Source organism: Phytophthora sojae (genome assembly GCF_000149755.1).
Source record: "Phytophthora sojae unplaced genomic scaffold PHYSOscaffold_3, whole genome shotgun sequence".
Lineage (NCBI taxonomy): Eukaryota > Oomycota > Peronosporomycetes > Peronosporales > Peronosporaceae > Phytophthora > Phytophthora sojae.
The window spans coordinates 8,329,095-8,343,001 of NW_009258117.1; the positions used below are offsets into that span (position 1 = coordinate 8,329,095).

The 13,907-nt window shown below is 51.4% G+C and overlaps 3 protein-coding genes across 3 annotated transcripts; 2 read left to right on the plus strand and 1 right to left on the minus strand.

Moving 5' to 3' along the window:
- Window positions 1–32: 32 nt before the first annotated feature.
- Window positions 33–1,214, plus strand: PHYSODRAFT_329854 (hypothetical protein; the record flags this gene model as incomplete). The annotated part of the gene is made up of 1 exon (XM_009526390.1): window positions 33–1,214. The coding sequence occupies one exon, from the start codon at window positions 33–35 to the stop codon at window positions 1,212–1,214; it is 1,182 nt and encodes a 393-aa protein (XP_009524685.1).
- Window positions 1,215–4,925: 3,711 nt separating this feature from the next.
- Window positions 4,926–5,690, minus strand: PHYSODRAFT_495151 (pectate lyase; the record flags this gene model as incomplete). The annotated part of the gene is made up of 1 exon (XM_009526391.1): window positions 4,926–5,690. The coding sequence occupies one exon, from the start codon at window positions 5,688–5,690 to the stop codon at window positions 4,926–4,928; it is 765 nt and encodes a 254-aa protein (XP_009524686.1).
- A 5,708-nt stretch (window positions 5,691–11,398) lies between these two features.
- On the plus strand, window positions 11,399–11,862 carry PHYSODRAFT_329856 (hypothetical protein; the record flags this gene model as incomplete). Its single annotated transcript, XM_009526392.1, has 3 exons — window positions 11,399–11,608; window positions 11,658–11,717; window positions 11,806–11,862. 3 exons carry the CDS (start codon window positions 11,399–11,401, stop codon window positions 11,860–11,862), a joined length of 327 nt encoding a protein of 108 aa, XP_009524687.1.
- Between the last annotated feature and the right edge of the window lie 2,045 nt (window positions 11,863–13,907).

Consider the following 13,907-nt stretch of genomic DNA (forward strand, 5'->3'; position numbering starts at 1 on the left):
GCCACCAACCGGAAACACTGCTGTAGTCCACGATGGTCAAGTCCTTCGCGACATCCGCCGCTCTGCTCGTCGCGGCCGCAACCGCCGCGTCCGTGCCCGACGGCACCTGGCCCACCAGCACCGGGTCGGTCCACTTCTCCGAGGCTCACATCGTCAAGGCCGGCGAGGTGTTCGACGGCAAGATGCAGACGTACGAGCGCTCCGACGTCTCGTGCGAGGGCCAGACCGAGAGCGGCGCCGACACGGCCGTGTTCAAGATGGAGCCCGGCGCCACGCTCAAGAACGTCATCATCGGCAAGAACCAAATGGAGGGCGTCCACTGCGATAAGCACGACTGCACCATCGAGAACGTCTGGTGGGACGACGTGTGTGAGGACGCGCTGAGTGTCAAGGGCGGTACCGCCTCCAGTGTCACGACCGTCACGGGCGGCGGCGCTCGCTCGGCCGACGACAAGGTCATCCAGCACAACGGCTACGGCACCGTCAAGATCGACGGCTTCTACGGCGAGGACATCAGCAAGCTCTACCGCTCGTGCGGCACGTGCGGCGTCAAGCTCACGGCGCCGCAAGTCATCAAGGCCGGCGAGGTCTTTGACGGCAAGATGCAGACCTTCGACCGCTCTGACATCACCTGCTCCGACGGTGAGGGCCAGAAGGACACCGCTGTCTTCCTCGTGGAGGCTGGCGGCACCCTCAAGAACGCCATCATCGGCAAGAACCAGAAGGAGGGAGTGCACTGTGACGACCACGACTGCACCATTGAGAACGTCTGGTGGGACGACGTGTGCGAGGACGCGCTAAGCATTAAGGGCGGCTCTGCTTCCAGTGTGACCACTGTGACGAACTGCGGCGCCAAATCCGCTTCGGACAAGGTGGTGCAGCACAACGGCCAGGGTACGGTCAACATCGACGGCTTCTACGCCGAAAACTTCGGCAAGCTCTACCGTTCGTGCGGCACGTGCGGTGACATCCCTCGCACCGTGACACTGAAGAACGTGTACGCGGTGGACCCGCTGGTGAGCGTTGTCACGGTGAACAAGAACTACGGCGACAAGGCCACCCTGAGCAACATCCGCGTCAAGACGTCGGACGGCAACAACGACGTGAAGGTGTGCCAGTGGTCGCAGGGCGGCAGCACGCCGTCGAACCTGGGCGACGGACCTTCGGGCACGCTCTGCCAGTACTCGGAGAGCGACGTGCAGATCAACCAGTAAGTTACGGTGGTCGATAAATGTGTGAAACGTACACTGCATCAAATATATTTGTGTTTGTTTTCAATTTCATAGTCTATAGGCGGAGGGGGGAGGAGGAGGAGCTGGATATAGGCGCGATTGCCACCTAATCGAGCCGAACTCGAAAGTGGTGAGTATCGGACGGCATAGAATTTTACTTGTTACTGTAGCTTTGAGATCCTAGGTCGCACGCTCAAGCGCGAAGATGGTGAAAACTGGTGAGGATCCACGTGTGCTCCTGTGGCGGCCCAATAGAGGGAGATTGGGCGAGCTCCAGTGCTAGTCACAGGCAGAGAGGGAAGGCATTTGGTGATAACGTTACCAGGTGAGTCCGCACTTCCAGCGATGAGCAACTTCTCCTTGAGATTTGTTACAAAATATGCTTGGTCCAAAAATATATAGGCGACCCGGAGCGAACGCTCCGGGGGAGTACACAGGTCGAATTAGTCAAAAGTTGACCTCTGAAACTGGTATTTACCAGCAATAATGGCTCGATCTCAGCGAAACATGTTCAAATTGCAAGTTAGTTTTGTATGCGAGCCCGACATGGAGCCATTTCTGTTAATAAGGCTTCAGAAATCAATTGATGAACATGACAGTAGCAAGATACGTTGTTGGCAAGAATGAAGAGTTGCTAAATAAACTACGTCAAGAAGATACTGAGGACGACCAGTGTCTCATTTTGGCCTCGAAACTTAACAAAGTGACCATTAAATGCTCTGGGTCGGAGCAAAAACTTGGAATCCACCCACAAACTATTGAGTTAGGCTAGCTAGATGTACAGAGAGAGAGAGTTAAAGCTACTGCAGAACCCTGCTGATATGAATTTTGATGCCACTATCGTATTGAGTGGGGAAAGTATTCAGAGAGTGCCTGGTGCGCAGCATGTGCGGCGCACCGAAGCCGCTTGCAATGCGGATTAGACAAGTCTGGACAAGCTATTCCAGCACCCGAGAAGCCTTAGTAGTTAATCGTCAGAGTTTCGCGAAATGAGCGGCATTCGCTCACCCAACAGGTAGATAGATCGCTCTCTCTTTGGGGACGAAGTCCCCCCTATAATCATGAGACTCCGTTTTATGGAGTTTTTACGTCTCTTATATACACTCCGCTTTACTTTTTACATTAATTCTGCGAATGGGTTAGGGTCACAATTTAGAATCGCTCACACGGGGACCAAGAAATGAAAAAATACCTCGGTTAAACAACATTTGGATGCTTATCGGAAGGTGGTATCGGCCCGAATTTTTATCTGAGCTGAACCGACGTCACTATCTTTAGATGCCATAAAACCAGAGGGTCGAAGTTATGAAACAGCAAATTCGACCGTTAGTATGGAGGACATCAGAAATAGACTTAAACATGACATTTTACCCTTATTTTGACCCGCTTAGGACCCTTTATTAAACCTATTTGCCTTTCAAACCTTATGCTGTCGTAAGAAGGGTCGCTCTGCGGCCAGCGCACAACAGAGAGTCCAAGCATCAACAAGCAGAGCCTCAAGGAAGCGCCAACGCTACGCCAAGTAGCAAGCAGCTTTGCATGCTGAGGACCGGGTACTGTCGAGCAGCAACTTCTCTAAATTACATTGAAGGCTATGCGCGGATGACGAGCTGGACGATGAGCTGGGGTGTACGAGCCGGAGCCCGTGTCGGTGCTTCTTGGTAGCAACAATGGCTCTCTTTGGCCCGTTCGAGCTCGCCTGCTACTTCGCTTTAAAGAAATCAGACAACTCCAAGTCCTTCCTGCACGCTAAAGGCGCCGATTATTTGCTCCTTTCTAGTCTGCGTTAATTCATTCATTCATTGCGTTGCTCATGAAAAGATGTTCGACTGAGCAAATGCATTAGCCCACTCAATTACAGTTCTGTTGGGTCGATCTCGGGCGTCACAGCTCTGCTTTGATACCCTACATGCATGTGTGATGGTACGATATCGGGCTCAACTACATTATTTTGAGCTAGTTTTCGTTCATTATATATGTTTCCTTATTGCGCTCAACGTGCATGAGGTTATCTACCTACGCGTGCAGACTAACAGCTTTGAACAGCCGTGCATGTCATAGTCGCGGCAGCAACATTGGCCATTGCGGCTGGGTGTAGATGACATCTGGAGGAAGAATTTCAACATGGATCGCGAAAGGTTACTGGAATAATTCGCTCGTATTTTCACTCTGAAAATGAACACACCACGAGATTGAAACATCGAAAGTTAACCCCTTATTCACTTTTCGTTGTGCCAGTGTGCACATTCTGCTATTACACTTACCTAAGTAAGTAAAATACAAGTGTTCTGGCATTCGAACCACAGGTCAGGTGTATCAGTCTACCGTTAATAACAACGTATGAATGGTACTTATGTTGTTTGCAAAATAGCCAGCAAATCGGGGAGCGTGAAAGGGGAAATAAAGCGCTAGAATTTGCAAGCGGCTTTGTACTCAAATTCCTCAAGTGGGGACGTCGTCCAAAACTCTGTGGTCAGCATAGTTTTGGGGGTCGACCCCTAAAGCAACATGAGCGGAGCGACCGTGATGCTCCGCTAGTTTTATTTAAAATGACGCAACTCATCGCTTCGTCTACATTCGAACCAGAGCTCGTTATGGGCCAGAATGCCACCTATAAGCTGATTTAGCCACTCCACGACTTACAAAGCCTTGGACGGCTGATTTGCATGCTAATCAGCCCGAATGTCCGACACCCACTCGGCATTCGGTGGCCGATTTAACGTAAAACCGACAAACGCTAATGCTGACGAGAAATGACAGCGCAAATACATGACTTCACAACTTGATAAATAGATAGCAGTACGTATCGACTGCTCACAGAAGCGTATTTAATGCACACGATGCTATTCCTCGTTAGTAGGTGCGCGAAACATTAGCTCTTGGCGGTAAGTGGTCGTTCCTCGCATTGCAGGCGGTAATGAGGCAACCCCTATTTTTTTTTTAACCTTACACCGATTTATACCCTTACTGATGCCATATGAAATCATAGGTAGTCAAATCCCTCATGAACGCTGCTTTATCAGCTAATCCGCTCGGACAATCTAATCGGTTTCCACAATACTTACTTGTAATATATCCGAAAAGTGACTGTATCGTAAACCAATCATCTTTCATTCATTCTTTCGCGTTGTGCGGTCGGCTCTAGCCTCGCAACTCAAGGAGACCGCGAGCTCCGAGGAGCTCTCAGAACTTTTGCATAATGCTTCATCGAACGACAATATCAAAGAACTGTAGTTTCAGCAGCTCGAGGCGTTATAAATTTTCTAGGTCATAGCTGTCGTTAGCCACGAAGTTAAGTGGCATCAATGTGCCTCAATGCCAAAACAAAAACAAAACATCGAGGCGTTATTAAAATATTCCAAACCTAACTTTAGGATACTATTGTACCAAAAAGAGCCTTCGCTTACAATCGTTGAAGAATTATGCTGTATACCCACGCTACGTTGGTGATCTTCCGAGCGGAAAGAGATAGTTCTCTACTGTGCGATGGATAATACATGCATTGACTTCAAACACGTATACTCCCAACCTCCCAATCGGTAAATGCCACTATCATAATTGTACACTATGGTTAGAAGAAACAACAAGATGTATTATAATCTAGAAACGATCATACAAAAATATCACTACATTGTTCACAGCGACACACATTTAGCGGAAATCAGAGACACCAAGGGCGTATACGACGCGCATCTACTGCTCGTTGATGTGAACATCGCTCTCCGAGTACTGACAAAGCGTGCCCAATGGACCGTCGCCCAAGTTCGAAGGCGTCTTGCTTCCCTGTGACCACTCGCACACCTTCACGTTGTCGTTACCATCGGTCGTCTTCACATAAATGTTCCTCAACGTCGCCTTGTCACCGTAGTTCTTGTTCACCGTGACAACGCTCACCAACGGATCGATGGCGTACACGTTCTCCACCGCCACGGTGCGAGGAATGTTGCCACAAGTGCCACACGATCGGAAGAGCTTGCCGAACTCCTGCGCGAAGAAGCCGTTGATCTTGACGGTGCCGTAGCCGTTGTGCTGGACCACCTTGTCTTCGGCGTAGCGCGCGCCGCAGTTGGTGATAGTCGTCACGCTGGAGGCCGAGCCGCCCTTGATGCTCAGCGCATCCTCGCACACGTCGTTCCACCAGACGTTCTCAATGGTGCAGTCGTGGTCGTCGCAGTGCACGCCCTCCTTCTGGTTCTTGCCGATGATGGCGTTCTTAACGGTACCGCCGGCCTCGACGAGGAACACGGCGGAGTCCTTCTGGCCCTCGCCTCCCGAGCAGGTGATGTCGGAGCGGTCGAACGTCTGCATCTTGCCGTCGAAGACCTCGCCGGCCTTGATGACGTGTGGCTTGGTGAACTTGACGGCTCCAGTGCTGGCGGGCCATGTGCCGTCGGGTACAGACGTAGCGGTTGCAGCCCCAATGAGGATGGTTGCGATTGCCGCGTGGGAGGCCACCATCCTTGATTGCTGCGCTGTGGGTATTCGTGGGCTTGATGCGCGCAAGGCAAGTTGAATAATGAAGACTTGATTAGGCCAGTTCGAGGGAGAGCATCAGTCGCTCAGCGGGGAGGCGGTCTTTATAGCGGACGTAAACTTCCAGACCGACTTAGTGTGTCAGATGGCAAACCAAAGATCGGGAAGGCAGTTGTTTTCGGTTTTTGCCATTTAGCGTTCTACTAAGCTGTCATCTAGATGCTTGGTGGCTGGCAATCCTTCCCACTTGCTCGTTGACTCTATAAGCTCTTATCTTCGACATCGATAGCTTCCACATGGGTCTCCCGTATCTTTCTCGGTTGTACGGCGGTGGCTATACCGTATAATACTTCTTCCATCCGACACCAATCTTCAGTGGTTACACAGGGTTACGGTTGTTTATAGCCAATCAAAACACTCCATATCGATATTTTTAAAAATATGTCGCTCAATGATTGGCTACTAATATTTGTCGGATTTAATACCTTGTCGGATGGAAGAAGTATTATACGGTAATAGCGACGTAGAGGCTTATCAATGAAGAGTTGATGCCCTTTTTACAGTGTAGATACGCGTGGTACAGGCCTGCGGATAACCCACAACCGACCAGGGGTCTTGTTCTCTCTTCGTGCCGAGAAATCACATGCACTATAGCGGAGAAGTCATATAAGAAGTCCAACAAGAGAACTAAAAGTTTGCAGAAGGACCTAATAAAGTATTACACTGTCGAGGGCCGGCGGTGATACACTTTCCATTCTTTGCACCATCAGCGCGCGGAGGGGGAGGGGGGGGGGCTCCAGCTTTCAAGCTGATACATGATGTATCTGTGTGCAGGAAGCAAACGTTGCCAATGTTTCGAATCCAAACTTACACGCTGCTCGTTGAATAATCTGCGATCGCGGATGCAAAACTAACGCTACTTTGTCTGCACCTTCGACTGCTGTGCGGAATTCGACAACTCCTCCATGGCAGTCCTGGGTCGCGTAACGGTTCCACTACCAAGCTTGTATAAGATACTGCCTGATAGCGGGGGCTTCTTGCTCGCTCACAAACGATGGCTCCTTCGACTGCTACAGTACTACTAAACTAAAGCAGTATTGGTAGCGATCGATCATGGTGCGGTTGCAGCCCATTCGATCACCATTAGAAGAGAACGCGCCGGGCGAGACGACCCGAAGGTTGAGTTCCGTGCAGTTGGAGCGGCACGGGGCGCCTTCGTGACAGGCAGCTTCGACCGCAACACCAGGTTCAAGCCTGCACAGGCTATCTCTATCTTGCCAGGCCTTAACTAATAGTCGAACTAAATAACAGCAGTCACTTACCTCCAGCAAACCTTACTCGAACGAAGAGGGAGGTCGACCATGCAGGCATACAATGACACCAGCGCCTCTGACACGCGCTGTTGCAGTTGCAGTGCGTACGCCGCTGATCTGTGCCCTGCTTAAGACAAGAACATTTCCTTTTTTGACCTGGGTGATCGAGCGAAGCAGGTGTTCGGCTCAATCTCGATGCGACCACCCGCCACACCAGCGTGTCGGCAAGCTGCAGAAACCCATCTTACGTTATAGATATGTAGGTAGTGAGTGGCTTTGCCAGCAAGAATGCACCCTTGGCCGCTGTGAATCTGATGTGGGGGCTGTATCTAGTGTTCGCACAAACACTAACTGTATAGCTAACTCTAGTGTTTGCGAACTGTTTGTTATCTGGCTTACATGTTTGTGGAGTTATACAATTTTAAAATTTGTAAATAGTATAGAAACTATTTACCTCGAAGTATCTTGAACTAAAAGAGTTGAAGCTCTTGTCACTTGTCGGAAGCTGAGTTGCACACGAAGGCATTCTCCCTTACACCAACCGTGATCTCTTCAAACTAAGCAGCACTATCCTATGATAGATTACTCTTGTTACGCTGTGGTGCGTACATGGAATGTGGACTCAGCAACGGGTGCTACTTAATTGTGAGTACACTTCACTGACTTCTGAGTAATTCCATATAATGTGACTTAGGAAAGATGCAACGTCGCCTTGGACAGGACCGGAGGAGGATACAATGTAAACGCATCTGGGGAAGTAACGCATCGATCCACTTATGCGGACGTGAGTAAGCTAATAGAGAATTCAAGCGTCATTTAGCAGAAAGTTGCCCCAAAGGATTTGTTTGTGTTCATGAATGGCACCCCAACAAGCAACGTATTTAGAGTGTAGTCAATAGTTTCAAGTTGACGCAGCGCACGAATTTAATTGAAACGTACGTACTCGGAAGTCCGAGCACATTACTCATTACTCAAAAGTCCGCGAAATGTACTCAAACGTAAGGGTGACCCTTCCAGTGGCCATTAATTTGAGCTGCTAGTCATAGTTTATGACTCATAGAGCAGCAAACGTACAAACGCGTTTGCAAACAGCACTAACTGTAAGGTAGTGTGTTGTCAAAATCACTACGACTCCGATTCAAAATGAAAGCATGATTGGCGTCAAAATGCGCCCTCCAAATCAATTTTCAACGTTTTCGCGTAAAAATTGCACCACTTGAACTGCTGAATTCTCCTCTTTCAATTGATGTGCTAGTTTACCTGAACCGTTTAGAATTGACCTTTGTACACTTGAATATCGTATGGCTAGTAGGCTTTTCTCTTCGGAAATGCACAAGAAAGTACAAGTCATCCGTGATTTGAAGATGTCAGTAATCCCTCCCATACTCAAACCAAGTCTTTTTTCGTGCTATCTTTCTGAAACAACCTTCACGGTGAATCATGCTTTCTTTTTTAAAACGGAGTGGTAACATGTTTGCGGAGTACACTAGCTGTATCGTATCCGTATCCGCGGTGTTAGAGGTCGCATATAGCAAGTGAAGTGTCTGACAAAATGGCGGACGCCATCAGCAACTTCGACGGTTCACCGGCAGGCAGCAACGCGGTTCGCCTTTTGGATTCTGGGATGACGCGCTGCTGAACACGAATGGCGTCGTCGCTGAGTGGCGAACTGGAATGTCCCACTTCATGGAACGAGGCTACAGGACTGCTCATCCGTGGGAGGGATGGCCCATCAACGAGTATAGGTGTTAGCTTTGGATCGTTAGCCAATAGGACTCTAAATGGACACAAAATACCTCACCACGGAAATGAAATGGTAGCAAACATCGACTGACATTCCGTTCAAGACCCGCCCATCGGACCGATGTAACGGACTTGTAAGGAGGCGTGTGGACAATAGGCTGCACCTTTGAATTCCGCTATTTCCACAGCGAAACGAGGCACAAGACGAAGCGACTGGTTTCACGCGACCAGCTATTCTACGCAGTATTCTAACAAAAACTAAGAACATCTCCACCGGTGCTGAGTAAAACTAAAAGCAAATTGCCCTAAGATCCGTGCCTACAACGGCACAACCGTGCTAAAGACAGTGCGCAGCTCCACCGGCCATTGAGACTCGCAGCAACCGCGTTAAAGCTCTTGGTTCGGCGCCAGCCATGGCGACAGCGAGTCCTAGCTGTATAGCCCTATAAAGGGCCCGGCAGCACGTTGAGGAAGACCCAGGGATGACGTAGCAAGGGCGACACTGCGGTCTGTGACGCTTGCGCTGCTTAGAACGCTTGACTTGGCCCTACTACTGGTTGGTCGACATTTACTCAACCTTTTACTCAAAGCCTCCTCCGTCGGCAAACTTGTGCAAAAATTTGATCTGCATAAAAAATGGAGCAATTTGTTCAGCATTTACTCAAACCGGTGGAGCTGTACAAAACTAAAACAATGATTAAATATTGACAGAAAAGGGGTAAAATTTAGTTTTACTGACGACCGGTGGAGATGCTCTAATAGAGCGACCGTCAAGTGTGTGCGTAATTCCGTCTGAAGCCCCATGGCGACAAAATTAGGGTGGTCCACATAACGTACATAGGCAGTCTTGGACGCCCCAAGCTGCCGAGCGCAGCGATGGCGGCACCCGCGTGCGTTGTAGCGGGCCGCAGGGCCCGCCCTACAACTATGTACTAATAACACGGCGAGTAGTGCAGCGAGCCGACGAGGAGTGCGGAACGGGGGCGACTAGGTATATTACCCCCACCGTGCCGCTAAGACTACATAGTATTATTACCAACCTTTACGATATTAATCAGCAGTAACAGCGATAACAGGGCTCACCCAATGATATAATAGCTAATTACAGTGCGAGTATGTAGTACGTTATGGCAGGGATAGTGGGTCAGCCCCACTACTTAGTAGAATAGCACTATAGCGAGGTTGGTATAATATAAACACATAGTAAGGGATGATAGCGCATAGCAAGCGATGGCAGCGCGTACTAAGCGATAGCCGGACGAGTACATGCAGTACAAGGGCGTCTGAAGGGGGGTGATCGATATTTCCATCATGCTCAGCCTCGCTTTACTATACTTCTGTAGAGGTGGACACATTATAGCTGCTGCGGTACTTGGCTATTTTGCTAACTCCTACTATTAATTAAAATAGGCCCACCGCGGCATCGATAGCTACGCTGGGCGTACGACTTAGAATAAATACACTGAAGCGAAGTTGGTTTAATGTAAATACATGCTGCGATATTGATAATGCTCGCCGCGTAGCTAGTGATAGCAGTTCGAGCTCATGTGGCGGAAGGTGTGCACGAAATTATTACGAACACGCGCAACATACTTTTACTGCAATACTTTAGCAATGAATATACTGTAGCTACAGCGGCGCTCTGCGTTCATTGTGGGGGAATATTTGCTTAAACGCGTTTTGTATTTATTAAAGTACAGTGTGTTGCGGTAGGATAATGCGTTAGTGGGGTCGTAGATTGAATTCACTGAGTGGGAGCTTTTTATTATAGTTTACGCTGATATTCCTTCAATAACGTGTTATTGGGCGGATATACATGTAGGAAATGGAATTAGTATAGTGTAAACGTGGAATTTATAGTTACGCGGTGCAAGGTTATTACTTTAAATATCTTAGAGTGTCCACACCAGTAAAGCTAAATCCCAATGCTAAACCTCGGTTCCCTACCCGGTGATTTAGCTGCCGAAACCATCTGAAACAATGACTTGGTCTTTGTATGGGTGATTTGGCCGCCGCTAAATCTGCTGCCAAAGATGGTATTGGAAATAGCATCCGGACTTTAGGGTCATACGAAATCCGAGACACTTTACCATGCACCTTTTACAGCTAGCTGATGCCAAATTCGACCTTCCATACATGAAGCGGGTATAGGTTTACTCAGATTTTGCTTTGGGTTTAGCTTAACCGGTGGGGACACTCTTAGTTACTGTAAATGCAGGCTGCCGCTAAAATGATAATGTTCGCTGCATAGCAGAATAATAAGCTGATAGCCACGTCTAAATGAATGGCTTTTGAAGCTAACCACGTAATAGTTAGCCAGCAGCTACATTTGACGGATCATACACAATACTGAAACGACGAAGTGTTACGGGCTAACTGCAGCCCGTTACGTGCTTACACAAGCAGAGGAAGTAGTAGGCAAATTGAACTCTGATTGATTGATTGACACGGCGTAACCGCCGTGTCCACTTAAACCTATGCTGAGTGTTGATTGGCTATCATGTGAGCACGAAGGCGACTGTGTGACGAGAACCCGTGACACCACCCCTCACTCAGAGTGAGACCTTACCTTCAAGCCCGCCACGGTTGCGGGCTTGGTCATTCGGGAACAAAGAAGTAGGAAGGAAGCTGAAGACGATGGCGGACGACGGACACCGGAGCACGGGCGCGGGGAACGTGCTCGCACCGACAGAGGCAGATGCCGGGACGACGTACGCGGAGGACCTTGAACGATGGGCGCTCTACGACTGCAGCGGCCTGCGAGCGCCGCTGGCCGACGAAGACATGCAGAGCTTGTTCCACCGATGTCGCGTGGCGCGCAGCAAGCCGGTCACGGCGACGCGCACCGTGACAATGCAGTCACTGGATGCTGCGTGGACGTCGATGGAATGTTGAGGGGCCCGCCGTGTTCATCCGAGCACTGGAGCGTCGTGAGGAGCAGTATCGAACGCGCTCCGTGAGCGCGCTGGCGAAGCAAGTCCATGATGCGTCGTATGACAACGACCGCGATTGCTGCTTCGTCCACTACGTTCGCGAATGTGCAGAGTGTCGCGGGTACAATCGCCCGCGACCTGACGAAGCTGCGTGGGGGCGTCTTCTAGCTGCAAACCCGTTGACTGTACCCGAAGAAGGCTTGATCGCTCGATATCGTGAGGCTATTGATAACGCTAGGCTCGGCGGGCGGCCGCGCCACGTCGAGGACTTGCCACCCCTCCAAGGGTTGCCTCGTACGCCGCCACGCAGTCCGGCACGTCTTCCAACAGGACCTCGCGCGGCTCCCAACTATCCGGCATTGGCCCCAGCCAACGCACAAGATATTAACGGTGCATGGGGACGTGGGAATCGCAGCCGCGAGCGCCGCGATGCGGAAGAGCAACGCGTGGAGCAGCACGATGATCGTTGTGCTCCAAGATCGCCTCCACGACATGCCGGACATTACCCGCGCTATCTACAAGAGGCGCGGGGCCGTCACGCTGAAACCGTGCAGCGTGACCGTCGGGAGGACGCGGAGGAGGACGCGGAGGAGGAGCAGCGACGTCGGCGCGCTGCTGCGGCTGGAGCACGAGATGGCTGTTCTGCGGGGCTAGCTGGCTGGGGCGGCGCGTGATCCGCCGCAGTACCTTGGTCGACGGGACCGTGAAGACGACTGGGGCGCTGGCTGGAACCAGCGTCGCTGGGGATGACTGCGGGGTGATAACGTCGGAGTCGGCCGACGTAGAAGGTAGGATGTAGGCGGATAGCAGACGGTAGTTGAAGAGTATAAGCATCGCCCAACACCTTCGTAACCTTGAATGGCCCAATAAATCTTGGCGCGAACTTGTTCGCGCCCAGATTCGTAACAGCAGCAGTTTGAATACCAGTCGTAGAAAGCAATACACGGTCGCCCACAGCGAACGTCTCCAGATGTCGGCGCCCTCGTCGATCGGCATATTCCATTTGCCGATCCACCGCCGCTGCGATGGTGTCGCGGACATAGCGCACAACCGACTCATGTTTCTGCAGGAAGTCGCGGACAGCCGCAGTGTCTTGGGCTGCGGTGCTGGGAGCGGATCGAAGTTGGCAAGAACCGGCGCGGCAGGTGTCGCCGCGTCTTGTACGTCGTGATACTCAATGGCCCGACGCGGCATCGGGTCGATCAGCGTGCGCGAAGTCCAAGCAGCGATGTCCGAAGGTGCCGCCCTCCTAGCGGCACGTGTGCGCGAAGCTCGTTTGGGGTTGGCGCGTGGTCTCTCGTGTGCCGCCCGCGCGGTGGCACGTGGGTGCACTCCGACTGCTGGAGCGTTAGAGGCTCGACGAGTGGTGACGCCATGTAACAACGCGGAGACAGCCTCGGGGGTGGGGCCACGGCGCTCAGCTTGGTCTGCGTCGGGGTCGACAGCAACGTCTTTGTCCGGAACGAGGGACGCGGGATCGCCCGCGTCTTCAGCAGCGCGACCAGCCGGAGTCTCAGAGCGCTCCACACCAAGGAGCGCTGGAACGCGAGGATGGCGACCGAAGTTGACGAAGAACGGGGAGAGCCCGGTCGATGCGTGGACGGCGTTGTTGAGGGCGAATTCGACCAGGGGCAGGAAGGAGCTCCACGACTTGAACGACGTAGCGAAGCTGCGTAGTACGTCTTCAACAACACGGTTGGCGCGCTCAGTTTGACCGTCTGTCTCCGGATGTGACGCGGTGGACATGCACAATCGCGTCCCCAGCAACTGGAAAAGCTCTCGCCAGAAAGCAGACGTAAAGCGAGGGTCGCGATCCGATACGATGGAGGACGGAAGCCCGTGGTGGTGGTACACTACGTCCACGAAGATCGCGGCGGTTTGCTTCGCCGTGATGCTGGCAGCGACAGGAGCAAGATGGAGCATCTTGCTGAACCGATCAACGAAGAAAAGCACGCCAGTGCGCCCTTGAGTGTCTCGGGGCAGCCCGAAGACGAAGTCCATGCTGACGCCCATGCGTCTGTTGCGACTGGGAGAGGTCGAAGCGGAGCCTGCTTGGACGGATTCGGCTTCACGCGTTGGCACACTTCGCAGGAGCGTACACATTTCCGAACCCACTTGTACATATGCGGCCAGTAGAAGTCCCTGGACAGCGACGCGAACGTCTTCTCGCGTCCGAGGTGGCCGCCGCTCGGCGTGTCATGGAACTCGTGGAT